This window comes from Diospyros lotus, chromosome 4 (assembly GCF_014633365.1).
Source record: "Diospyros lotus cultivar Yz01 chromosome 4, ASM1463336v1, whole genome shotgun sequence".
Taxonomy (NCBI): domain Eukaryota; kingdom Viridiplantae; phylum Streptophyta; class Magnoliopsida; order Ericales; family Ebenaceae; genus Diospyros; species Diospyros lotus.
Genome location: NC_068341.1, coordinates 42,284,832 through 42,312,676, shown reverse-complemented (window position 1 = coordinate 42,312,676; position 27,845 = coordinate 42,284,832). Strand labels below are relative to the sequence as shown.

The 27,845-nt window shown below is 33.1% G+C and overlaps 2 protein-coding genes across 2 annotated transcripts; both read right to left on the bottom strand.

The window, feature by feature from the left end:
* Window positions 1-3,936: 3,936 nt before the first annotated feature.
* LOC127799984 (isocitrate dehydrogenase [NADP]) lies at window positions 3,937-9,399 on the bottom strand. The gene is made up of 16 exons (XM_052334323.1): window positions 9,213-9,399; window positions 8,352-8,395; window positions 8,094-8,203; window positions 7,926-7,963; window positions 7,734-7,811; window positions 7,586-7,639; window positions 7,404-7,505; window positions 7,217-7,308; window positions 7,028-7,131; window positions 6,763-6,831; window positions 6,560-6,675; window positions 5,092-5,126; window positions 4,657-4,799; window positions 4,418-4,540; window positions 4,241-4,330; window positions 3,937-4,157 (listed from the first exon to the last, which is right to left on the bottom strand). The coding sequence occupies exons 1-15, from the start codon at window positions 9,259-9,261 to the stop codon at window positions 4,243-4,245; spliced, it is 1,245 nt and encodes a 414-aa protein (XP_052190283.1). The 5' UTR covers window positions 9,262-9,399; the 3' UTR covers window positions 3,937-4,157; window positions 4,241-4,242.
* An 8,957-nt stretch (window positions 9,400-18,356) lies between these two features.
* Window positions 18,357-27,499, bottom strand: LOC127800012 (UTP--glucose-1-phosphate uridylyltransferase). Its single transcript, XM_052334382.1, has 21 exons — window positions 27,252-27,499; window positions 27,059-27,106; window positions 23,809-23,900; window positions 23,582-23,672; window positions 22,847-22,907; window positions 22,665-22,742; window positions 22,526-22,576; window positions 22,349-22,422; window positions 22,182-22,254; window positions 22,008-22,065; window positions 21,826-21,872; window positions 21,689-21,754; window positions 21,465-21,497; window positions 20,279-20,331; window positions 20,137-20,212; window positions 19,998-20,054; window positions 19,815-19,898; window positions 19,627-19,725; window positions 19,445-19,549; window positions 18,751-18,822; window positions 18,357-18,668 (listed from the first exon to the last, which is right to left on the bottom strand). Exons 1-21 carry the CDS (start codon window positions 27,335-27,337, stop codon window positions 18,642-18,644), a joined length of 1,431 nt encoding a protein of 476 aa, XP_052190342.1. The 5' UTR covers window positions 27,338-27,499; the 3' UTR covers window positions 18,357-18,641.
* Between the last annotated feature and the right edge of the window lie 346 nt (window positions 27,500-27,845).

The window sequence follows — 27,845 nt, the reverse complement described above, 5'->3', positions numbered from 1 at the left end:
ACACACATCTAAAGCTTCACACATAACCCATACTCAATTTGTATTCTATATCATGACAACGTCTGACTTTAGCATCGAAAGGGTTACGCAGAAGAGTTTCTCATGTGTCTTCTAACTATTCTTGTATCGCAGATAGGGGTGTGCAATCGGTTATAACCGAACCGAATCGCCCAAAAATTGTGAACTGAACCGAACCAAATGCAATAACCGAACTGAACTGACCGACCAACCCCAACAAACCGATCTAATTGAAACCTAAACCGTGCTAACCGAACTGAAACCAAAAACTGAACTGGAAACAAACTAACCAAGAGACCGGCTTTGCTGTTGCTGCCGGCCACCTAGCCGGGCGGCGATTCCGATGATCAGAACCGATCATCGGATTCCCTCAACCATGGTGACCCACATACCCAAAAACTAAAAGCATCTAATGGTGGGATTTTAGTAGATCTAGGTTTCAAAATTTTAATGTAAAAGAGAAATAGAGTGCAAACTTACACGAAAAACCATTGGCGTAGTCTTTGTCTTCGTCTCCGGCCTTTGTCTTCTTCTTCAGCATCGACGACGGATGGTGGAAGGAGAGAGAACAGATGAAGAGATGAAGTCAAAAAGCCTTCGGTCAGTGCCTAATCTACGAAGCTTCGAAGAGCCTTCGTCTTCGTCATTGCCATCAAAGAGCCTTCATCTTCGCCTTCGTCTTTGTATTTACCATCGCTAGATCTATGAACTCGAAATCGAAGAGAAGATGAAATGCCAAGACGCGAGAGAGAGAATAACGAAGAACAGAGAAAATGAAATGTCGCGCCTGCATGCGTGACTCGTGAGGGGGGCAGTTCGGTTCGCGCGAATGGGGGTTGTGGCCGGTTCGGTTCAAGTGAGTAAGGCTATTTTTTACAAGTTCGGTTCGGTTCGATTTTTCTGGTATTTTTATCAAAATAACCGAACCGAACCAAATAACCGATTTTTAAACAAAAATATAACCGAACCAAACCACTATTTTTGAAAAATCGAATCGAACCGACCAAACTTTTCGGTTCGGTTCGATTAGTTCGATTTAACCGAACTTTTGCTCACCCCTAATCGCAGACTCATTTAGAGACAAAAAAACAAAACAGATCTCGGAGACTCCTCAATTGTCCCGGAGCCTTCACATCTAAAGACGCAGCCAACCAAAAACTTATAGCCTTCAAGGTCCCAGTCTCTCGACTCTTTGAACCATAAGCCATCGGAAAACTCAAGACATTCATCTCGCTCTCCCAAACAACAGATCGAGTTTAGTCTTGTGAACTCTATTTTTTTGAACAGCGAATTGAGCTATCCTCTAACCAAACGTTTGCTTGCTGGCACAGACCTTACTCCTGACTTCCTCACTAGGTGTAACATGTTATTTTGAAGAAAAAAAAAATGAATAAATAAGTAATTTTGTGCACCATAAATAATTTATGATTTATTAAATATTTGAGGAATTTAATAGAAAATATTAAATTTGTTATGAACAAGGGAAATGAACGGGAATTTTTGGGATTTAAAGCCGAAGCTGGAAATTTGGACATTTATTTAGTACAAAATAAATTCTTATGTTAATATGCATTAAACTGGGTACTAGCCTAGCGGTTGTGTAAGGAAGAAGAAGAAGAGAGGAGGTTTGAGGGATTAAGCCTTGATAGGTGCAAGTGTTGTAAATTCTATTTTTAAAGAAAGATAGCCCAAAGTTATAACTTAAAATTAAAATGTACAGATATAAAAATGAGAAAATTTGCAAGAGCGATGGTCACAAGCATAAGAGGAAGAAGGTAGGTCTCGAGTTCAAATTTTGCAAGAAAAATGATGTATTTTATTTTCAACAAAGAAGATCTGATTTACAATAAATATAAGTTATGCATATTAAAGGCAATTGCACGTACATGGGAAGAAGAGGAAGAAGAAGATTGCGGGTTTGATTCCAAAGGAATGCGCGTAGCTAAAGAAAAAATGCTAAAAAATTATTTTTAATAAAGGCATTAAAACGACGTCGAAGAAGGAGATTATTGTGGGTTTGACTCAAAAAAAAAAATGCATGTAGCTAAAGAAAAAATATTAAAAAATTATTTTTAATAAAGACATCAAAACGACGACATTTTGAGTGTTACTTGGTGTCCAAGCATTTGTTTCCTTACCGACCACGCGGTGAGTATTAATTAAGAAGTGACAGTGCAAAAAGTGATAGAAATCAACTTAGAGATATGGATTGAGACATTTGAGGAGGACTTGGCAGCAAATGAGATAAAGTAATCTGATGGGATTTGAGAGCATGAGTTGGTTTGAAATTAGAATTTTGTGGATATGATTGGGACATTTATGGAATTTGACAGCTTTGCAAAATGAGGTGACAGGTTTAAAATTTATCTAATTTATTTTGAGAAAGAAGGAAAGTCACTTTAGCATAAGAAAAATTTGTGTGAGATGGAAAAATAAATTAAAGAAAGAATAGATTTATAGATAAATGTAAATAATTTAAGATTAGATTTTAGTAATATTTATTTAAATAATTATTTTAATTTATTATATTTAAATTTTTATTAAAAAAATTTTAACACGTGACAACGTTATTCTTGATGCTTTGAAATAATCTATTTATATAAATCTACCACGACATCAAAATTAATTGTAAGGATTAATGTATAAATTTTGTGTTAATAACTTGCATGTGATGATAAAAAAATATTTATGCACGAGACTATAATTTTTGGAGACTAAACAAAACTTGTGTTAGGGTCATGAGAATATTATTTGAAATCACCAAGAATTCAAGATAAATAAGGTGAACAATCACCCCGAATCTAAAAGAAATGAGATGAACACCATGCATATATACATTACTTCATATATTATTTTTCATATTTATTATGAACTATGATTTGTTATTTTTTTATATATTACTTGAGTTTTCAAAACTCATCTCTAACCAATCATATAGATAATTCGAGTCCTAACAAAAAAAAATGAGATATTTGAGAAAAAAAGTCGTTTATGGATGTAATTAAAGAGTTACGAGAAGTCTTTTATTTATTCAAAAATTATTTTAAATTACAAGTTATGTGGTTATATGAAAATTTTGGAACAAAGAATATTTTAAATATTTATTTATTTAATCATATCGACAAAGGATATTGAATGTGCACTTAAATTTTCTTACACTTATGAAAAAAAAAATTATAAGTTTATTTAAACCTTATCCAAATTAATTTCAGACTCGAGAGAAGGACATCACACAGGTTCTACTGTGTTATTTCCTAAAATAAATAGATTTAATTTTTATATCCCCACAACAACAATAATTTATTAAATATTAAATAAATCATATTCTCAAGTTATTAGAAAAAGGGAAAAGTATCAAAACCTTATTTATATACATCTACATAATAATATTATTATTAAACATTATAAATAATCATACAAATCTACCTATAATTTGTGAATAATTTATTAAATTTAACATAAATTGCAATCAATATCTCAAGATTTAGTTTAATTACAAATAACACCCCATGTCTTCAAAATTACATTCACATCTCTTTTTAACTTGACAAAACTTGTATCACTTTCTTATGCCATTAACTTTAATAAAATTTACATATTTCTAAATAAAAAAAAATAAGAAACGAACTCAAATCTCATTTGTTTAAATATCTTTTTGATAACATATCAAGTTTTAATCTTATAAAATTAACTTTGAGTCGATTACTTAGATTTTAGCTAGCTATTTAAATGCATAAACTTTTAAGCCGAGCAAGTAATGAGCTAAGGAAGCAAAATCAACTCTAGGGGGAAAAATATCATTAATGCCCCTATTGGGTTGGAATCTAGCACATTCAAAAATATCAAAATCTTTGATGATTCCATCAATCATCTATGATGGAAATGCAAGAGACTTCTGGATAAGTATCCTACAATATATGAACCAAATTCTATTTCATTTCAATATGACAAACTCAGAACAAAGTAGATTATTGAATTAAGATGATCCCATACATAAACTTTTCTCCTATATGAACTATAGGAGCCATGAATTATAGGAGCCAAGACTAACCCACCTCCCTTCTTCCCTTATTCTTCTTCCCAGTGAAATCCCAAGTCACTGGAAACACTGTTGCAGTGCCTAAATCATCCATGTGGACCTAGACAAGGAAATGGAATGAGAAAGAAAATTAAAGAGGAGAACCCCAAAAAAGAAAAAAAATGGAGGGCGCAATGCACTTACAATTATGCTTTGCAAGAAAGTCTGGCTTTCAGCTCCTTGGCCACCGCATCGATGAACTCTTCGGTATTCAGATATTGGTCTCTAGCAACTCTGCGCCATGCAAGGCAAGTTATTACATGTTAAAGTGAGATAGATCGCGCATAATAAATATCCATCAGGAATCAGAATCTCGCTTACTTAGGTCCATGGATTAAAATTGCTAGATCCTTGGTCATCTTCCCAGACTCGACAGTTCCAACACAAGCTGCTTCGAGTTTCTCAGTGAAGTCCAATAGTCCGGGGTTGTCATCCAGCTTTGCCCTGCAGTCACGAAAACAAAACAGTTGGCTTTCTGTGAAATCGAAAGACTGCTGGCTGTGAAACATTGCACGTGGGTAAAATTCGAGAAAGCGAGCTTAACCAACCATCATTGCTACCTGTGTGCAAGGCCTCGTGTCCATGCAAAGATTGAGGCTATGCTGTTCGTGCTAGTTTCACCACCCTTTTGGTGAACCCTGTAATGGCGTGTAACGGTGCCATGGGCTGCTTCAGCTTCTATAGTTTTTCCATCAGGGCACACCTGTTCTGATTCATAGCCCATTAAAATCCAAAAATACATATTCGCATTGAAGGTGGAACAAAACTAGGAAATTATTTGACCGGTAGATTTCAATAATATTGAACACAAATGAATACAAAAGTCAAGAACAATGTAAGGGAAAGGAAACTACCGGAGAACCAAAAGAAACTAGTAAAACGGAAATCGGAAACTAGGATATATTAAATCAATTAAGACACTAGAACCACAAAAAGGACCAACCAAAGAAATACACAAAGTAACAGCGAAAGCATTCATTGAGAAAGAAATATACCAGGACAGACGTCATCAAACCAAGAGATCCGAAACCTGAAAAACCACAGCAAAAAATTTGACATCAAACAAAGCACTAAATGCCTAAATGAAATCTCACTTCATCCAGTAACCCATTTCTAAGGAGCACGTATACAACATATCAAGTCTTTAATCCCACTATGTGGGTGGGGCTCAGCTATTATACAACCAGGTGATACAGACAATATAGGAAATTTCGGAAAGTATAGGACACAATGCAGCAAAGTCATTACAAAAGCATGCCCTTTTGTTTGTGCTGCATATTGAAAATAAAACATTTTAAAGAATCAAGATAATACTAACTAAATTTAAAGAAAAAAATGCACACCACTGCCAAATAGACAACAAATTGGTCCAATTATGTTACCTGATATGATAAAATATAACAGCATACAAATATTTTGAGCATTTTATATCAGATCGTAACAAACTGAAAAACACAGACATTTCAATAAAGATGCAAAATCAAGTTGGGCACTCATGTTGGATCCACAATGATTAGACACTTCGTGTTTTGTGTCAAAACGTTTTCCCAAATGTGTGCTATTATGTTTTAATTTTTTAATATTAGAAACCTAATTAACGGTTAGAGCACACCCTTGCAATGGCAAGATCTTACACTTCACTTGCTGCAACAAACTAAATCCGTGTTATAAGAACTGTAAGAATTTTGAATTTCAATACATTTTATAAACATAACTTTCTGAACTATGCTAATATTTTTTAATGAAAATTTTCACTATTAGGGAAGACGAGAATTTTTTTTTATATAATACATTTTTTTTATATAATACATATAAGATATATAATTTATCATTTTACATGCCCCTTCCATGTTGCGTCCATCATTTTTTTTATTAAATTACCTGTGTCAGTATGTCATTGTTGTCTAGCGTCCATATTTGCACTTCTTAGCTAGGAAATCAATCCTAACTACTTCAAATAAGAAAAGAAGTTAAAAGACAAACCCAGCTATCTATTCTAAAGAGCTGTATGAGTTAAGAAATTGGATGTTTGATGTTTAGAATTCTTAAAATTAAAGTTTCTGGAGTGATTTAGTGGTATAAGTCCATAGTTTTCTATATTATAATTAGATCTCCTTTTTTTTTTTTTTTCAAATCTTGTAATGTACTTATGGTGCCTAAGCAATGAAAGATGTGCCAATCCTAGTGTCTTAAAAAAAAATACTACATATGAGAGAGAGAGAGAGAGAGAGAGCAAAAGGAAATATTTGCACATATTTTCAATACTTATTCAGTTAAGTGTCCAACAAGTAGTGTTCATAAAGATATCCCGCATGGACAGATGACAAATGCAACTTTCAGAACACCTTCTAGAAGGGCATGTACCTCTTATACCCATTCTATTCAGGTCCACAAAGTCAGACACAGAAATTACAAGGCCTTCCATTGTTGTTAATTTGAGGACCTTTACTTGTTCCCACATACCTTGAGCTAAGAAATCACTCTGCACATCACCATCGTAGTTTTTGCATGCCCATACATAGCCTCCTTCACTCTTAAGAGCATAAGCAACCATATCATCAATCAGACGGTGTTCATACCTGCCAAAATTTTCATCAATGTCTACAGAACATCGTATTACCGCATACTCAAAAAACAGTGCTTGGATTGAGCCGTTGGCTACTCACCATATCCCAGCAGCCTCATACTTGGATTTCCACTTGGTCTCATAAACATCCTGAAATATGTCTTTGAATCTTGACAAAAATGCACATAGTGAAAAGATCAAAAGAGGAACCCAAAACACAGGTGAAGCAAAATTACGAGGTTAGATGAGAAAGTACAAGGTATACAGTAAACTAAACCGACTGCTTGAAAGAACTTCCACAAAATCATAATAAGAAAATGTAAGAAAAATACGATAACTCAATATGAAGTATGCAGTCTGTATACCTTCCATCATATTTCTTAAGAATAGTATTCTTTGTGCTAAGATAAAGAGGCCACTTTTTCTGGTAAGCAGTATTCATTGAAGCCTCGGCAAAGGCATAAATGGACTGTATATCAGGGTAGAAGTATGATTTTAGTTTCCTGCTGCAATCCAGCAATTGGCATACCAACAAAGAATTTCCATATTCAAACCTCATCAGTGTTGTACATGGATAAAGCTACTCCTCCAGTGCCAGTAAAGTTGAACACCTCCAACTCTGTCTTTTCATCTTTTCCTTCTGGCACTGCATAAAAGATACATGATTCATTCAATAAATAGGGAATATAAGTAACAAAACTTTCATGGCTGCAAGGTGAGAGGAGACAAAAAGAAACTTACCAAACACTAATTTGAGTTTTCCAGGTCCTTTGATGACTGTATCAGTTGCTTTGTATTGATCTCCAAATGCATGCCTTCCAATGCATATGGGTTTTGTCCACCCTGAGAAGAGTGGCATCTATCATAGCACTACCACATGATATAAAGAAAGTGAAAACAACATCACAAGCAATATCAAGTACCTGGAATGAGCCGGGGGATGTTTTTGCAAATAATTGGTTCTCTAAAAACTGTGCCTGTAGCAAGTGCCAATAACAATGAATTATCACCAATGTTACACCAAGCAATTAATATTTATACAAATCATGAGCCGCCACCAAGTTCACCAACCATTCAGAATGTTCCTAATTGTCCCATTAGGACTCTTCCACATATGCTTCAGGCTGAACTCTTTCATACGAGTTTCATCTGTGAATTAGCAGAAACTGTATAAGATTTTTTCCAATATTGTAAATGGCAGAGCACCAGTAACCCATTAAACATTTTGAGGATTGAAGCAGTTTAACCCAGCCACTTGATTACCTGGAGTGATGGTGGCACACTTGATTGCTACATTATACCTATAGTCAAGCTAAAGTCATCAGATATCAAGACAACAAACACAAGATGCAATTTCAATATCATTAACTTTGAATTAGTGCAGAAATGTCAATTGTATGCGAGACTGGTGGGGTACTGAATTCAGCTTACTTAAGAGTAGCTTCTGCACTTTCAATAGTAACTTTGTCATCAGTCTCATCGCGACAAGTAAGACCAAGGTCAAAGTACTTTATATCCAACTCCAGAAAGGGGAAAATAAGCTGCATGATATCAACATAGTTATAAACGTATAATTCAAAGCATTTTTGTTCAGCATGATAAACAAAAATAGAAACAAAAGAAAAAAAGAAAATAATAATGGTAAGAAATAATATCAGTTTAAAGAAATGAACCGCGAAAATTCACTACTTTATCTTTTATTGATTTCCAGAAGATACGAGTCATCTCATCTCCTGCATCATAGAATCAAGAAAAATTGTATAAGCCAGAGAAAAGAAAAAGGTAATCATTTCCTACATGACTGAACAGAAAGTTCTAATTTTGTATTTGCACCAGAAATCAATATCTTCCTAAAATAAACAAATCACTTCAACCAGATTCTTTAAAAACTCTTCACACATCAATTTCAGAGAAAAAAAGGAAAGAAAGAAAATAAATTGACTTTGGTAAAGTGCATGTTTTTACAACTACAAGTCATATAAATATCTTTCTTGGTATCATCCGTCTCCATACAGACATCATAACTACAGGGGACATACGTATCTGCTGGGAAAATAGTTCATCCAGAAATTACACAAGTCACAACATGGTTAAACTTTTAAATTCGCAGGTTATAGTAGTGATGCTGACTGCTAAATGAAGCTAAAACATAAATACAAATTGGCCATGGCATGATAACAAGCTTAGTTCTCTTAGTTCTTCAGCAAGTTTCTACGTCACTACAACCAGAAACAGCAAGCACGCAGGGGTCGCAACTACTAAATCCAAACATCCGCTATGTGTACTGACTGAAAAACACATCGCCGTACACATAATTATAAGTTCGAATAATTAGGTAGATCGCAAGCCACGGATGAATCTCTCACGAATCCGATAGGACCCCACCGTCAATTTGGAGATCGAGAAAAATGAGACGCTAAAAAGGTTCGCAGTTGTCAGATTCATTCGATTAGAACTTGTGTATTAGATCATCCGATTATCAGAAGTACAGAGATCGAAGAATCGGAAGCGATAAACAGAGAGACAGAGAAGGGACAATCAGTATCTCACCGTCCATCTCAACTATGGGGTTGGCCACCTTGATCTTCTCGAACGCCATTTTCTCTCTCTACAAGTACACCTCAAGCTGACTTGTATAACCTGTAGACAGATCTAGAGAGAGAAAGTGAGTTCGTCTTAGCCGCCGGCGAGAAGAGAGAGCCAGAGACAATGGCAAAGCGATCGCAGGGAAAAGCGGCTTAAATAGCCACTGCCAGAACACGAAGCCCTATATAAACCGAATTAAGCTTATTGAATGATATTTTTAGATTTTTTTTAATAAATGACGTAACAATTGACTGGAAGATTTATATTTTTTTGATTATTTAATTTTTTTTATTATTTTAATTATATTCTTATATTTATATTATTTAAATTAATTTAATTTTTATATATAGTAATTCAAACTTTTTGTTATTTTGACCACTTATAAAAATTAAATTAACTAAAAAATATAAACACAAAATTATAATAGAAATAACGAAAAATTAAAATTGTTATACTAAAAAAAATTAAAATATAGGAATTAATTTGATTTAAAATAAAATTTTAAATATATAATTAAAATAATAAAAAAAATTATAAATTACACAAAAAACGTAAAAATATAAAGAGAAAAATATAAATTTATCCATTACTTTCCCAATAAATATTATATAAATAAATTTTAATATATTATTATTAATTTTAAATAAAATTATTATAAATTTAAATAAAATAAATTTATTCCTTACTTAATATTTAAAATTACAAATATTACATTTTTTTTTTAAATTTATGCTCACAACCCTCTTTATAATTTGTACAAATAAAAATTTTATTTAAACACTTAAATTTAATACTTGTGGTGTCAGTCTCTGTTGATGTTTGTATTTTGAGTCATATTGATACAAATAAATAAAAAAATTAATGCAAAATATTTCATAAAATGGTTAATGATTATAAATTTATTGTAAATTTTTTTTTTATAATTACTCGAAGTAATTTTCCTTTTATACCCCCTCCCTCGAGAATGAGAAAAGAAAACAAATTAAATAAGAGAGATAAAATAGATAAGTGCATCACTTATTTATAAAATATGTTATATGTAAATAAAAATGGAAAATAAAAAATGATATTTTAAAAAATAAAATAAAAAATTAAAACACAAGAAAATGACTAAATAAAAAAATAAGAATTTTTTATAAATATAATTTTTAATATAAAAAATAGTTATTCAATCAAAAAAAATAAACATAAATTTTTTAATAAAAATAAATTAATATTATTTTGACTTTTTTTAATATTTTAAAAACAAAAAAGATTTGAAAATGCGGAAAAGGCGCAGAGGAGACGTAGGTGGAAAGAAACGCTGATGACTATTTGACCATTGAAGGGTCGGCTGTTCATTGAAGGTAGATTTAAAAAACTAGTATGTTCCACCTACTCCCAACACTTTCTCGGCTGCCAATCACCAACTTTTTCCCAGTTACCAAACACCCCCCCTAGTTTCGGCCCTTCATATGCGTGGGGAAAGTTGGTTGGAGATCAGGATTTAATTCTAAACACAATGCAATTTATTGATTTTCCTTTGTAAATTTAAGAAGAGTAATGGTAAATTATGAAGGAAAATGTTATGATCAAGCCCATATTTTTGTTTCTATATTTTATGTTTTTTTGCGTGTTTATTTAAAAAATTTATTATTTTAATTATACTCTTAAATTTAATTTTTTAACCCATTTCAACTCTTATACTTTAATCTTTTTTTTTTCTATGTACAACTCAAATTTTTTGTTACTTCGATTACATCCATAGATCTATATTTTCGAATCAATTTAATCTTAATATTTTTGTGTAAAAAAAAAATATAATAAGATAATAAAGTACTTGTCCCACTTTGTTCGCATTAAAATATAGAAGTTAAATTGAATAAAAAATTGGAGGTCAAGCATATAATCGAGAAAAAGTTTAAATTATCACATGAAAAAAAATAATAAAGTGCAGGAATTAAATTGATTAAAAAATTATTAAATCAGGCTTGGGCATGTCTTGTTGGGTTAGTGAGAATGCCTAGCACATAATCTCATATGTCCAACTATGAAGTATCATTAAGGATTCATAATTTTGAATATGGTCGTAAAGGTCATTCTTGCCGGAGCAAGGGGTTATCTATGGCATCTTGAGTTTCTTCGATAAAGATTTCTCTAGTATATCTGTAGTGAATGGGAACCTTTTTCGTGGTAGTTCCTCTATAGCTGGCAACATCCTTTTTTTTGTTTTAGCACCTAATCGACCACCATTCTCATGTCCGCCTATGTGTTAAATGTCGTGGGATTATCCACCTTCTTGTTTCTTTTAATTGAACCCCTCGTGGAGCTTTAGTTTCCTCTCGTTTGCGTGCTTGCCACAGTTTCCTGATACCTTCCCTTTTGGGAGGTCCATTTGTCCTTCCCCATTCTTCAACGATCTTCCTCCTGATCTTGATTTCACCGTAGTGGAGAAGCTTGAGGATTAGTTCTCCATGGTGAGGATCTTGGTTGATTTCCATGGCAATAAGAGGACCAAGAGTGAGTGTTAGACGTGGCCTGTAAGAGCTAACCTCCAAAACTCCTCATCGAGCTCCTCGTGGCTGCGCCTTTTTGATATGAATCTCCTCAAAATAGTCGGCAATGCCTTGTTGGGAACCATGTTCCGTAGTATCCCAACCATGTCCCAAAATGCCTACATCCCCCTACTATGTTACTGTCACAGGGCTTCATATTATGCCCAAAAGACCATAGGTGATGCCTACTGAGAGATGTCAGGCTGATAGGCAAGATGACCATAAGGATTAAACTCTAACGAATGTTGGGATCCTAGTGAAGTAGCTGAGTCCCCATCTATTGTTGAGAATCTTGTGGGCTTGGATGAGTGCTCGCTAATTGTTAAGGATGAGTCCCCACTAAATGCTAAGCCCTCGTCTATGGATGAGTCTTCCCTTGGGGTTTTAGCCCATTTAGCTCACTTGTTGCTTGGTTTTGATGGTTTTGACTTGTAAGACACCTGATCATTTGTAGTTTTGCCAATTAAATATTTGCTTATTTGCAACTCTATCACCACCCAAATTTTCGTAGACCTTCCCCGATTACTGGGGATAACAGTAATTATCTAAATTTCTGATAAGTTGAGATAATTTATCTCACTTAGCAAAAGTAATAATCTCTCTTTTAACAATAGCCCATAATTGATAATTGTGATGTATGACAGATAATACAATGAGCTAGATATATAATAATCAGATTATAACAATAAAAATATATCATTCATTAAAGTTATTAAAATGAGAAATGCCTACATTTAAAATTTCAAACAATCTATAGTATCTCCTCTTATATATATATATATGTATGTATAAATAAATAAGTAATAATTAAACGTTTATTTATGTTTACTAATTAATAATGATCTGCCTCCCTTAGCCACAAGATCAAAGGGAGATCCGCCAGTTAAGCCTATCCATTTTCAATTCCATCTTCTTCGTGGGCAAGTATTTCCAATATTCTGTCATTAGTTCCTAAGAATATGAGCTTCCTATCCCTATAAATCCAAAGACCCAAATCGCCAAAATTACATTAACTTAATTTATTTACAAGCTAGAAGATAGGCAGGCAATAGTACTACCATACTGTACCCTGACCGACGGCAATGGCAACCTCCAAGGCCACAGTTGTTGTTTTCTTCATGGCAGCAGTGCTTGTTTGCGGCTCCCTCTTGGCTTCTGCCGCCGAGGACGACCGCAGATTTATCTCCTATGGTGGCATGGCGAGGGATAAAGTTCCAAAGCAAGAGCCGGGGGGCTACGACGGGCCTCCCGCCAATGAGTACACTAGGGGCTGCGAAGCCATTAACCGCTGTCGACACGACACGGTTGAAGTGAAGAAGCATTGATATCTCCACGTGGTTTAAAAGTATTGCTTTTAGAGATTCTCGTGGTTAATAAGTCTATAGAGGTTATCTTTATATCTATTCAATTTTTTCACTCCAAATGTTGGGAGTCTTAGGTGATAATATATGTAAAGGGGCTGGCTCATGTCTTATTATTTGATAATAAAATTATATTATTTGAAGTGTTCTAGGTTTGGTTCGGTTCGGCTCAAACCGTGACTCAGTTCTGTTTAATTTTTAAGTTTGTTAATTATGATTATTTTGGTTTGATTTAGTTTTTGTATTTACAAAATAAATTAAAATAACCAAATCAAATGTATGGAACAATAAGGGAGAGATGTCTAAATAGCATTTCGAAATTATGCATTTATAAAGAACCATTTTAGTCATAATGATCAAATATAAAAAATATTTATCAGCTTCCACCTTTTATTTTTGTTAATAGTTTTATATAAAAAGGTTAGTAATATAAGGATTAGTCACCAATTAAGAGTAATTGAGTAAATAAACAAGAATGACTGTTCCAAAACTCAGATAAGATAGTGTTACTCTAATACTTAAGTCAATAAAAGATTTGAGATAGCTTAGAAGCTTATTAAGATAATATTAAATGTTGTATTTTTAACTCATCTCTCAAATTCTTTTTATAACTTTTGAGTTTAGGGATAAAGATTTCGATAAAGATAAACGAACCTTACCCATATCTCATAAGATTAGTTAATTTTTCTCAATTTTAGAAATTCGAGATTACGATATATAAACTAAAATCGCTAAACAATTGTGAGTTGCTTAGAGCTAAATTTATACTTTACATATTTTATTTATAAAAAAAAAGGTTTGATTACTTATTTTTGTTATCCAAATTTTAAAAAGTAAAAATTAATTTTTTTAGAACATATCTAAAGATGGATTTTTTTTAAATAAATAATATTAATAATTCCAAATTAATTTTCAAAAATATTATTTCAACTTAACGGGTCAAGCGGGTCAATTTTGACCCGGTCCTGTTAGCCGAATTGATTGAAGACGGCGGTGGACAAATAGGACTTTGTCTTATTAAATATGTTAAAATTTATTTTTTTGTTTATAAATTCATAAATACTTGATACTAAAATAGTAAAATTAATTCACATCCCACAATCAAATAATTTATCGAACCGGAATTCACTAGCATGATTCGATGAAAAATTAGAAGAGGGGTTGAATTTTAACAAAAATCGAGATTTAATAAATACAATAATAAAAATATGATACGAGAACTCATTTGTTATGAAAATGAAATTTAGAGACTAGTAATATAACGGGAAGGTATCTAAAAAGATGAAACTATTAAGATATTCTTAAAGAACAACTAATCATAAGTAGTCATGTCTTCTTATTGTAAGTTATGTGTGCCTATTATTTAGTTCTAAGAGAGTAATTTGGATTTATTTCTTGAATATCAATATAAGAAACTCGAGCTAGATCTAATAAATATGTCCAAATTTAAATTCAAATCAAAAAGATTATCTGATAAGAATCAAGATCGAGAATTCATAATAAAATCTTAAGACTAACTCTGAATATATCTAATAATAATTAAATTAAGAAACCTTAAAAAAAATCTCGTGAATCATAACAAATCCCACAAATAACTCTAAAATTCTCATTTCTGTCGATCTATTTAAAATATACTCATACATATAAAAATCATTTAACCACCAAAATCGGTATTTACATACATATACTTGTCTTTTTTTTTTTTTTTTTTTACATACATATAGATAAAAATCATTTAGCATTAAGAACGGGTTAATCACACCAATAATAACTTAACTTTGTATTCTATTACTGTTTAATCGCTGAACTTTGAAATGTTATATGTTAGTCACTGATATGTCAAAACTGTTATTGCTTAATCACTGAACTTTAAAATGTTATCTATTAGTCACTGATATTTCAAAACTATTACTACTTAATCACTAAACTTTAAAATATTATTTCAAAATTATTTTTCACCCGTCACTTATTAGTCATTGAACTTTAAGTTCACGAGTGACGAATGAAAAATAATTTTAAAATATTAGTGATTAACATATAATATTTTAAAATTTAGTGACTAAGCAATAATAATTTTGAAATATCAGTGATTAATAGGTAACATTTTAAAGTTCAGTGACTAACACGTAACATTTCAAAGTTCAGTGACAAAATAGTAATAGAATGCAAAGTTGAGTTATTATTGGTGTAATTAACCCCGTTAAGGACTATACCAAAATTCAATTTTTTTTCTTGAATTTGTAAATTTATCTAAATAATTTAATTTTAATAATTATATTCCAATTGATTTAATGGGGTATTATTTTATCTAACACCTAAAATTAATTTGAAAGACATATATCATTGATGACATGACACGTCACCTGTCATTAAAAAATATATGAATGTGACCCACATATATAAATATACAAAAATAAAAAATTAAATGATATATATGAGTCTCACTAGCATATATATATATATATATATATATGGGTCTCGCTTATATATATATATATATTTTATGATAGATGACATACCACGTTAATAATGACATATGTCTATTAAATTGATTTTAATTATTGATAAAATTGTAATTAATTGAATCAATTTGAATATAATTATCAAAATTAAAATATTTAGATAAGTTTGTAAATATATATATATATATATTATCTAGCCTTCATTTAATTTGAAACAATGAAAAGGACACAAAACCAAGAAGAAATAGTTGGTGTGGAACAAATCATGAAGTGGTATGGTACGGTGTCAGTCATCAATCAACAAATCCGGAAACTTACAACTGTTGGCGTCGTCTCTAATAAGATGGCCTGGCTAATTCTAATTGGAGGGCCAATATATATAGATATGGTCATAATAAATTAATTAATACAATTATTATAAAATAATAATGTTATAAAAACATATATATATATATATGTAACAACTATATTGCACGAAAACGGAAACAAAAAAACATTTTCGATAAGAAATGAAAACGAGGAAACGAATATTTTTTTAAAGAAATAAACATAAATAGAGTCCAAAATAAGAATAGAAAATATTATAAAAACGTTTCAGAAACATAGAAATGACTCCTACGAGATATTTTCACGTAACATAGTATAATAACACATCCAAATAATGAGTATAATAACTAACCCACCAACGTGAAAGCTACCAAATCAACGGAATATGTCATCATTCAAAGACAAAGGGCTAAATTGTAAAGACTTATTTTGCCAAAATTTGAAAACAATTGCTTGCACGCATAAAATAATACATTATTATGAGACTTATATGCTAAAAGACAAGATATCTTGTAATAATAGAACGTGAAAGATTTTGACTTACAAGATAGGTTCAAAGAATGAGGGCAAACCATGGGGTAGCAGCAACTAAGATGGTATATATTCGGCTGGCATTTCCTCCTTTTGACAGGTCAATAAGAGCTTTATTTTGAGGTAGTATTTATTTGTTTGTTAAGATATGGGATAGAAAAAATAGAATATAGAAAGTTTTTAAAATAAAAATATTTTTATTATATTTTTTAAATTTATTTGATAATTTTTTAAAAAAGAAGTTACATAATTTTTTATTTAGAATTATTTAAATAATTTTATTTCTTTTCTTCTAAATAAATTTATCTTGAAATTTACAAATAATAAAAAATAACTCATTTATTTTTGAATGCATTCTAAATAATTTAATTAATAATTTAATTAAAAATTTAAAATATTTTTTAATTTTATTCAATTACTTAAATCATTTTATATCTTAATTCAAAAAATAGTCTAATTTTATTTTAATATATTTTTTATTTTATTTATTTTAATAAACACTCCACGAAATTTTTTCTTTTCATTGGCCAATGGAGATTATCTTATTAACAACTCTATTCTACCTCAGCAGTTAGTTGTGAAAGGTAGACTAATTTAATTTTCACGTTCAAATTCTTCCCTAATATAATCGTTAGTAAATAATATCCGAATTTATCTCCTCAACACTAAAGGAGTGTTATGGCAGGACGCAAGGAGACATCATCCCAAGTAATTTATAAATTCTTACTTCTTAATTTTGAAAAAATAAATAAAAAATATTAAATAGTATAAAAGCTTATAAGCTCTATTTTCAACTGAAAAAAAAAAGCAGCTAAGCGAACATCTACACGGCTATTTGGCTTATTGTTTTTTTTTTAAATCAGCAATTAAACTCTCTTAATAATCTTTTAAAATTTTTAAGTCGCGAGACTTTTAAGTTAATAAAGTATTCAAATAAAATAAGATTAAAATTATTTGATATGTATTTACGTGTTTAGTGAAATAAAACTTACACGCTATCAGAAGATAAAAAAAAAAAAAAAAGGACCAAAAATGACCTGATGTTTATTTAACAAATAAAATTATTTAAATTAAAAATTTAAGTAATTGTATTTTGTAACAAATTATTATAGCATATATTAACTAACTGTATAACAAACTTGATGCTAAAAATGTTAAATTTATGTACAATCAATAAATATACATATTTAAACACACACACACACACACACATATATATATATATATAACCATAAATAAAAAGTTCAGAGAGGAAGATTAGAACAAGCTGGCCTAGACGAAACCCATTGTCGAAGTAACATGGCATTTTAGAAAAGCTGGCTGGAAGGTGATAGATTTTTCTAAAATACTGATGTAACAGCGTTTAAGCTATGTAGTGTTTTAAGTTATTCATAAATACCCAAACATGTAACATTGTTGCACAGCTAGATTTGGTCAAGTTAAATGGAGAGCCAAACACATTCTCTCTCAACAAGGCAATCAAACAACTTCTTTGGAGTAAAGAAGTCTGAACTTGCGATACCGTGCAAGAGGAGGAGCCCAACTCCTTGCTCTACTCATTAGATTAGGCCCGAGGCCCGACAAAACAAAGTCCATGCTAACTTTCTCCCTTTAACATGCAAATGCCATTCATAGGACTAACGGGGTAGAGTATTATTAATCCCTTCACCTCTAAATCTAAGGTAACTTTATGGTAAGCAACTAACCAAGTCATAAGGGCAAGGAGAGGCAGCTCACAAAAGGAAACCATTAGTTTTTTGGTTGAAGGAAGGCCTAGAGGGGGTCGGCATTGTAGCTGAAGGGCCGGCCTGGAAAGTGGAGCTGTTGGTTAAGAACATAGGTTAAGCAAAGACAGAAAAGGGATATCGATTAAAAGAACAGTTAGACAAAAGCTTGTTTTAGAAAGCATAATAATTAGAACTTAGAAGTTCTGTTGCAGTAACATACTCATTTCAACTTTGATGTAGAACAAGTTTAAGGCCAAAATTATATTAAAAAGCAAAAGCAACAACAAAATCAAGACAAAAGTGGGGATCGCACTCTAGATTTCATTGGCAGCAAACAAAATTCTCCATTTATTTTAAGTATCTGAGATCTTACTAACTGCAAGACGAGCGAATACAGCACCTCAACCTTCTACTGAACTCAGTATTGCAATCCATTCAAAAAGCAACAGCTTCAAATGTCCTCTGGGCCATGGATCTCCTGCACATTATTAATTCAAGATGTTAAGTGGGATGATAACATTCCTAATCTTAGTTTCATGACTCGTGAGCTGGTAATTCACCTTGTTCTCAATAACAGCTCCATCAGGGACTTCCAACTTCACTCCAGGTTTTGCCGCGACGACCACTTTGCCCTGAGGGAATAACAAACAAAAATCCGGAAATAATTAGGCCCAAAAAAAAGGAACAAGAGAGTCAGCACGAGAAAATGGCAAGAAACCAAATTAGGATGCTGCTCTATTTTAATTGTTATTCCATGAAAAAAAAAATATAAAGAGTACTCTATAATACTTGTCTTGAAGAATAAGATGAGAAATAAAAAGATTCAATCACACTTAAAATACAAGAGATTTGTATGTGGAAAACCCTAAAAGGGAAAAATTACGACCGTTAGGATTACAGAGGAAAAATATCACTATATAATAAAATTTACAACTATAAATCTCAATATTCTTGCTCTAAACCCAAGTCCCAATTATACCCAATTCCTATCTCTCACTAGTTTCTCACAAGTGATTTGCACACCTTGAACAACAAGTCAAACATCCTATTTATAGACTAGTTTTCTTGTTCACCAAGACTAAGGTTTCTTTGCCTAATAACAATTAACAACTGACTAGTAAATAGGATTACACACTAAACAGGAAACCATTATTAAGAATAGAAAATAATCTTCAAGACTAATTAGGATTTCTCGCTGAAAATCCCAACTTGTTCAAAATTTCACCATCTTGGGGAAAGAGAGCTGAGGGGTACCTTGAGAGTGATGCCGGCTCCAAACCATGCATCACCAGTGACCTTTAAGCTATCAAGCCCGATGATACTAGGGATAGACTTGAAACGACTTAAGAAGTTTGCAACCTGGTAAGGAAATTAGTAATAAGTCTGACAGAAGAACAGCAGCACTCCACAGCACCAGCTTTGGGGAATATCACTACCTTTTTAAATTCAGGCCCCAGTTCAATTGAAGGGTTCGAAGGATTTGTCCTAGCCGGGTTTCGGATCACAAAGCCATCGTTCAAGGTATAAAGATCAGACTGGAAAATAAAAAAATGGAGGTCATGAAAAGAAAGTCCTTTCAGCAAATAGACAGAAACCTAAATTCAAGATCAGAAAGATGGCTAACCTGGACAAGAAGCAAATCTGAAGTTGCTTTCACTGGAAGGAATCGTGATCGAGGGACATTAATACCAATAGCATTATTGAAGAACTGGTTCATGAAAGACAGTACCAAAGAATATCTTAAAAACATCAACATTGGCAGTCCAAAAGGAATATATCAAGAATCTTAGTTGCGTATGGCCTGTACCCTTATTGCAGCACCAGCTGCTGTTTCCAGCTGAAGAACTTTGACCCCATCCACTTCCTGAAAATCAGAATAACATCATCAATGGTTGCCCATTAAAGTGGCTTGTAGTAGCAACCATCAAAGTAAAACAAACATATACTTTGGGGTTTGGAATGATCTCCATCTTCAATGCATCTGCTTCAGCAAGCCTTTTGATAGCATGCAAGTTCACCCATCTAGCACAACACAGAGTTAGTACTAAAGTGTCTGCATATTCATAAACGTATAAGTGGATGACTTACAAGTTGTTGGTATTGAAAATTTTGAACTTCTCAATTGACTTGAATTCATTGACCTGGACAAAACAATTACATTCCTCAGCGCAATCTTGGAAAAGTAAAAAACTAGTAAACAATCCATTTGGAATAATGATAAAGTAGGCACAGGGTATTTTTATAAAGAGTGAAACATCCCCAATCTAGGATCTAAACCCAGCAAAATAATATCGACAATTAACAGTCTTAATAAGAGCTCCAAAATAGCTACAAGTTAAATAGCTTGACCGCAGATAAAAACCCCAAAGTTTAAATGATTCAAATAATTAAGCAAGGCAATCAGTTTAATGTGTTAAGGACACCTATAATATTCACTTCAAGAAATACTTTGAATGTGTTACCGGTTTGTCAAAGCAGGAAGTCTTGTTACCAAGAAATAAATGTTCACATCAATTGTTTATCAAGCATTGGTATGGATTATTTCACCAAAATTTGATTTACAAAGAGATGTTAAAGGAAATAAATATCCAAGGTAAGGGCCGTAAAGCTATACTGTCACTTTGTAGGCTATACTGGAAACATATGTGAAGTGAGAGAGAAATTTAGATCAGAGGAAAGCATAATTACTAGCACTTTCAAGGGGCAAAATTACTACTATATATCATGACAGCAATAAAGCATATTTGAAAATTTCAGGGGGTGGTGCAGCCATGGCCCCTGCTAGTGCATCTTGATCCACCATCTAGCACCATAATTCTGTGGTTTCCTTAGATGCATTGAATTAATTTAACTCAAGTATACTTAAGCAGTAGGCTAACAGTGTATACTCATAGTCAAATGTTTGGCACCTCACTGAAGTTCAATTCCATGATAATGGAAACAAACAGCTTGATCCATGAATGGCACCAAATCTTGTCATCTCTTTCAACTAATTTTGTTTATCAAAACATCCAGGATACTCACCGTCAGGATCTCCTTATACTATAGATTATTGCCTCCTCACCTCCTAATTCAATGGTCCTCTATCCCCAAACCCCAAGATGAGCCCAACTCCCAATTCCATCATCCTCTTTCTCCAAATCAGAAGTACAGACCACATCTTCAAATTGAAATTTACATAAGCAAGAATAACGAAAATAAGAATTGTCAAAGAAACCAAAAATGAAAGACATAAAAGAATGAAATGGGAAAAAGAAATGGAACTAGAGCTCACATGTTCATCAGGAACTTGTGCAATTTCAAGAAGCTGCATCACACGAGGCATGGAAAACATCAATAAGAAGATTGTATTTGCAGCTCAAATGCATGAATTAATTAACACAACAGAGAACAAAATCATTATACTTGCAGGATGCGAGCAATTAAAATGCCAGGTGCTAAGAAGTCTCCAAATCTTAATGAAGACTGCTGCACATTTAACATGAATTAAGTATTTACCTGAACCCTTCCTTCATAGGAAATCAGAGTGCCACCTTTAACATCAGCCAATGTTTTGGGTGTCACCTGCAAAGCCATTAAGCTATAGAAAGAGTCTTGAGGAAGAAATGTAACTTAAACCAACCAAATTTAGGTACCTCCATACAGTATTCATTCTTATTTTGGATCAAATGATTCAAGATCTCTGCAATAAAAAATTAAGAAATCCATCCATCCAAATAATCCTCAATCTGAAATTGTTATGCCACGTATAATTCATATAAGTAAACTTGCAAAGGTAAGTATCAAAGGCCAAAAAAAGTGGCCACAATAAGGATACTCAAATCAACAATAGCACCCAAGTTATCTGAGTTTGCAATAAAAACATATTCCTTTCCCTGTTAAGGATGAGAAGAGAGGTTGGTTAGGAAACAAAATAAGAAAATTGTATGAAATGAACAAACTAGACAAGCATGTCTCAAAAGTTTAAAGAGAAATGAACTTAAAGTTAAACCTGTGACAAAAATGTGTCAAGCTTGCCACTATTCTTCAGTGACGGGAATACATCACCATGGCCTGGAGGATACCTTTAAACGCAACAAGTATTTCTAGGTTGTATTTCTAATTGAACACAATGTACATTATATTGGCAAAAAAATAAAGAAACAAGTGATACACTACCATCCATCCTTGCCAGTATTTCCCTTGCTTGGCAGTGGCATAAAGTCATCAACAACCAACCGAGGGTACTGGCTCTGTGCAAATAAATTGAGGGAAAACACAGATTCAAATTCTATAATTCCATAAAAGAAAAGGCATCAGGATTGGGTGCTACAGAACTTGCATAGATTCACAAACCTGATTAAATGTATGGATCTCAATGTTTGATTTGGTATATTTTTCCACAATCTGCATTCACAACCTCAACAGATCAGTATTAACTAGACTAAAGAAGGCTCTAAAAAAAGAAGAGATGTGAAAACAACTGCAAGTTAACCTTTTGTGTATCATCATGAGTATTGAATGAGTTCATTAGTACCAAAGGAACGTTGCATCCATACTTGGAGTTCAAGATCTGTAAACCAGGAAAGGTCAATTGGAAGGAAAATAGAACTATGAATACATTGACAAAATATAAAGAAAATATACATATGGAATATATATATATATATAAAGGACCTCAATTTGGATGACAATTAAGTCCAAGAAAGTCAACCCATTACGAACTTCGATGACAGATCTGCATTCAGAATAGTTCAAAAGTGGTAAAATTACTCCATCAGGGGTTAGAACAATCAAGGAGCTATATTTTTATCAAAATATGCACATACTTGATAATCATCCAAAATTACAGTAAAATGCAAAATTTGTGCTAAAGAAGGTTGAGAATAATATATGTATTGACATTTTTTCTTTTCAAGTCATAAAGGCCTTTGTCATGGATCATGTTATCCATGATATAAAACAAAATCCTAACTATATATTAATTCTTCAGCTTAAGAGCGTAATTTAAATCAAGACCTGGGACTATGAGTGCTATGAATGGCAGCTGAAGAATTTAATTGCTGACACTATTCAAATGCTAGCAAGACCATCTCTATGCAAATTTATCACAGTTATATACACACAAGCATATACTAAGCAATCCAGCAACCTTGGATAAGCATCATAAAATTGGAATGAAGCCATTGGGTCCAATACGTATTTAAGCTGCAGAAACTAAAATTGTTAACCGCATAGAAACACACCAAAATAAAGCTAACAAAAAAGAAGCCAAAGGAAATGGCTAAGTTGCAAGGGAATCGAAAGTAGGTAAACTTCTTTGATCACACAGTACCAAAAACAATGTACATATGATATAATTCAGTTGGATGAAAGGATAAAAGTTATATCAAGAAGGAAGTGAAATCATACTTAGGACCAGTACAGCCCATTGTAGTTCCCAAGCCTCCATTAAGCTTTAACACAACAAGTTTGTCCAATAGCTTCTTAGTTTCAGCAGTATCTGCAAAAAAAAAAAATCAGATTGTTATGACTTTCTTAAGAAAGATGTAGGAAAATGTGGATATCACCTTTTCTGGCTTTGGACAAAGAAAATGAAAAGAAAAATTAATCAATTAATTAATAAAATTTGAAATTACCTTCAGGAGCTGGTGCTAAACTGTCGTAAGGTACCACCACCTCATCAGTAGGAGTTTGGATCTTACTCCACTCCACGTGTTGTGCTTCACCACTTCAATTAAAAAAAATGCCAATATCAGCAATAGAGCAACATTCACAAGCCTTAATCTGACTAGATGGGAATTTGTGAAAACTCCAAAGCTTCCATTTCATGTGCTTGTTAAGAACATCCAAGAAAGACGATGGGTCCACAACACTGAATATTCAATAAGCTAATTCAATTGAATTGGTTGAACCAATCATGCCTAAAATCTGATTTTTGGTTCACTGGTGGCAGCTTCCCTCTGCATACAATAAAGTTCGTTTTTGGTGTAAAAAGATCCAATTTGATCCTTGTGCATCCAATTTTCCCTATAAATAGGAGTTCAAATGGGAAATCAAGCATCCCATCTGAAGAGAATTCCTCTTGCCAAAAGATTCCTTCTGTATTCTTGTGCAACTCTTTTAGTGTGTGAAGTGACAAACATTTTTGTATTCCTGAAGTCTTCAAGTATAGTCTTAGAAGTATTTCTAGTATCCACCTTTATTTGTCTATCTAATTTTCTAGAGATTTTTTGTGCTCATTATTTTATCAATAGTGGAGAGTTTCTCATGCTTTTTTCTTCTTGATTATTATAGGGTTCCCATATAAATTTGACAGCTATCCATTTATTCATTGCTCTTTAAACTTTATTGACATTTTAATGTCCTTTTGAAGCTAAGTGGAGAATGCAAATATTGTTTTTTGTATATAAAAAAGAATAAAGGAGAGATTTCTATGAAGTAGAGAAAGGGATAATGGAAATTCATTCTACTTCCTAAAACATACAATATCATGACTTATGACTACATACAAAAATTAATCAAATGACGGATCAAATTTAAACACTTCAAATTCAAACATATTGGACTTCATATTTCTGGAATACTCTAAAATGCAAATTCTTTTCATAATGTTCAAACAAATAACTTTTGGATCTTGCAAAAAAGACAATTTTCACACAAATGTCTTTGGTACTTGCAAAAAAATTATTTTCCCAGGCTCCTCCACCCCCCCGCCCTCCCCTTCAACTTGATGAAACAGATTCAAAAGTCAATTGTTGTAGCAATAGAAACAATACTAAAATATATATATATCATGTAATATAACAAACATCAATAGCCCAAAGAAAGCAACAAGCTAAAATTCCAAAGAGAAGAAAGTCAACAGCATCACTAAGCCACAAACACCAAACTAAAGGGAGAACGAGAGAGGAAAGGCCATCAAAGGGATTGCCTACCACCAGTGAGCCTACATACAAAGTGTAGCACTCAAAAAGGTTAACCATGTGCCGTCATGTGCTATGGGTTCTTCAAAAAGTGACACCACTTGCTAGCATCCCCCAACACGTGAGAGCTCAAGTTGAGCACAAAGCTTTTCCAAAAATTTAACTTCTGCTCATACCAAAAACCATGTTTTTGGAATATCCACAATAGTTGCATTTTAGCTCTTTAAAAAATAATCCTATCTAGTATACTAGTCTGATACAACTTAAAAATCTATAGAAGCCGAGTTAAAATTCACAATGTTGTGGCAAATGAAAGAATCACAACATTGTCCAGATTGCACATAGCATGTTGAACTGTACATGTTCTCAACATATCACCAACAAACCATTATCAGCAAGACTCCATCCGAAGCATGGATCAATTGGAAGCCCATCCGCAAAATCTAAATGGAAACCTCCACTGTGCAAATTAGTCTCTTGATAATAGCCACTAAGTCACAAAACTGTTAGGTTTGTGACTCAAAATGTATTGGGTCAAGAGTTGGGTTGGGCCAGTGGTGTTTTAAGCCCAAGCCCAAGGCTTATTCTTTTATCCTAATGCCATCCGTATCCTTTGGCCCGCATATATATAAAGTTGCATTTGGGAGAAATCATGTAGTAGATTATTCACAACAAGCAGAGGCATTCTTCAATCTTGAAACCCCAGGTTTGATTCTCTCCTTGTGGGTATCACTGTAATGGGGAGAGTTTGAGAGGTTGAGAAATTGGGATGCTCTGGGTCACAATGTACACGAACAGAAGCAGAGAATTGCGTGAGAGAAAACAATCTGGTAAGAGAATCTGGTAAGAGATAACCCTAGTTTCTTGTATCGCCTCTTTCATTGTGATGTCACTATGTTGTGCGAGAGAGGAATGCGAATGTTGGGAGTGCTATGAATGACTTGTGTCTTTGAAGCTCTTGTACTCGGTTATTCGTTAATTATTGATACTGTAAGTGGTTTTCTTTGATTCTTATAGATAGTTGTGTAATCCTCTGTAATTGATCGTAATTAGTTGTAAACCCATTGTATATTCTAGTTGATTGACTAAGGGCGAAACCCCTGCCGTGAGTAGGATTCTTTCGAATTCGAACACGTATATCTCTTGTTCTTGGGTGCGTTGTGTTGTGATTTTTCGTTTCTGTTTTGGTTTCCAATTTCGCATAGTTTCTTGGTACTTCTCTTGGTCTTGGCCGTGTGGTTGTGTGATTTACTTCACAGGATATTAACAAAAACAACCTCTCAAAATTAATAATTTGCACACAACTGAGAAAAACGAAGGACTTCGAACTCCAATTAAACCTTATGCAAGCCACTAGGAAATTTATAAGGCTTGTCACCCACACTGCAAGCAGACGCAAATAATAATCTCAAATTGGATTGTAACCTCATCTTCACCAATCAATATTTTTAACTAAGTCTTAAGAATTATCTCAAATTACAATTTTGGAAATTGTAATTTGTCTCTAATTATTTTTTATTTTATCACATATAACTTTATGGACCCAAAGAAATAATTATGGGATAATCAAAATAAAATGCCGCTCGTCTCCCTATCAACATATAGGGAGAAAACCCAACAGGATGCACTGCATAGTCTCTCGTTAAATAGCTACCAAAAAATGGATATAGTCGTTGATTCTTTTGGATGCATAATGCATTGATAAATACAAAATGGCCACATAGCAAGCAGCACTAGTTACTGATAAGGTAAAAGAAAAGGAGAATAATTCATTGGATTTCCCGTCTAGACTTACCGTATGCAATTCCTCTGTTCTTTCGGAGATAAACCGGACAAAAAGGAAAAGACTACAGGAACTACAACAATTTCGAACAGAAAAGAATCAAGCCAACAATCAACAAATCCAGAACTCGTGATTGATCGCGATTCGATTCGCGAGATACAGATTGCAATCGCACTGTACCTGAGATAACGAGCGATGAGGCTAATGAATCCAGATTTCTCGTTGTCACTGCAAATTAAATAGCAACCGGAAAACAAAAGAGTCAGATCTGCGATCCGATGATAGAAGGTGCAAAAAGAGAGCAACACAAGACGCAACCAGCCCTAGGTGAGCACCAAAGAAGCAGAAGATCGGAGAACACTGAAAGACTTGCCTGATTTGAGGCAAGCTAGCGACAGCGGACTGCAGCTTGGAGAGCTTGTCGGCGTCTGCGGCGCTCAGAGTGGCAGTAGCGGCCATTGGAGACTGATACGGAACTTCGATCTACAGAGAGGGGGAGAGGGATCTGGAAAAGGCGAGAAGGAGGAAGCAAAGAAGGTGAAGTGGCGGTGTAGTGCTTATATATCAGGCTTAGGATGCTGACGGTCTGGTAACGAAGTGGCACCGAATCGTGTTTCGACAGCCAACGGATTTCAAGCCATTTGACACCTCACAGAAATCGGGCAAGGTTTGGCACGCGCTCCGCACGTGGAGTAACGGAATATGCAGCCGAACATAAGGCTGGCCAGCCCACGGAGGGTCCAATGCCGTGTTTGGACGGCTCAACGGCGCGCCAGTTTCACGCAACATTTGTCTTATTTATTTATTTAAAGTTAAAATAATTATTAAAATTTTATTTTTTAAGTTATAGAGATAAAATTTATTTAAATATTTAGTATTTATTAATTTAAAATTATATTAAATTTTAAAATATTAATTTTTAGAAGATATAGACACGAGACCAATGGTCAAGTCAGGGTAAAAGTTC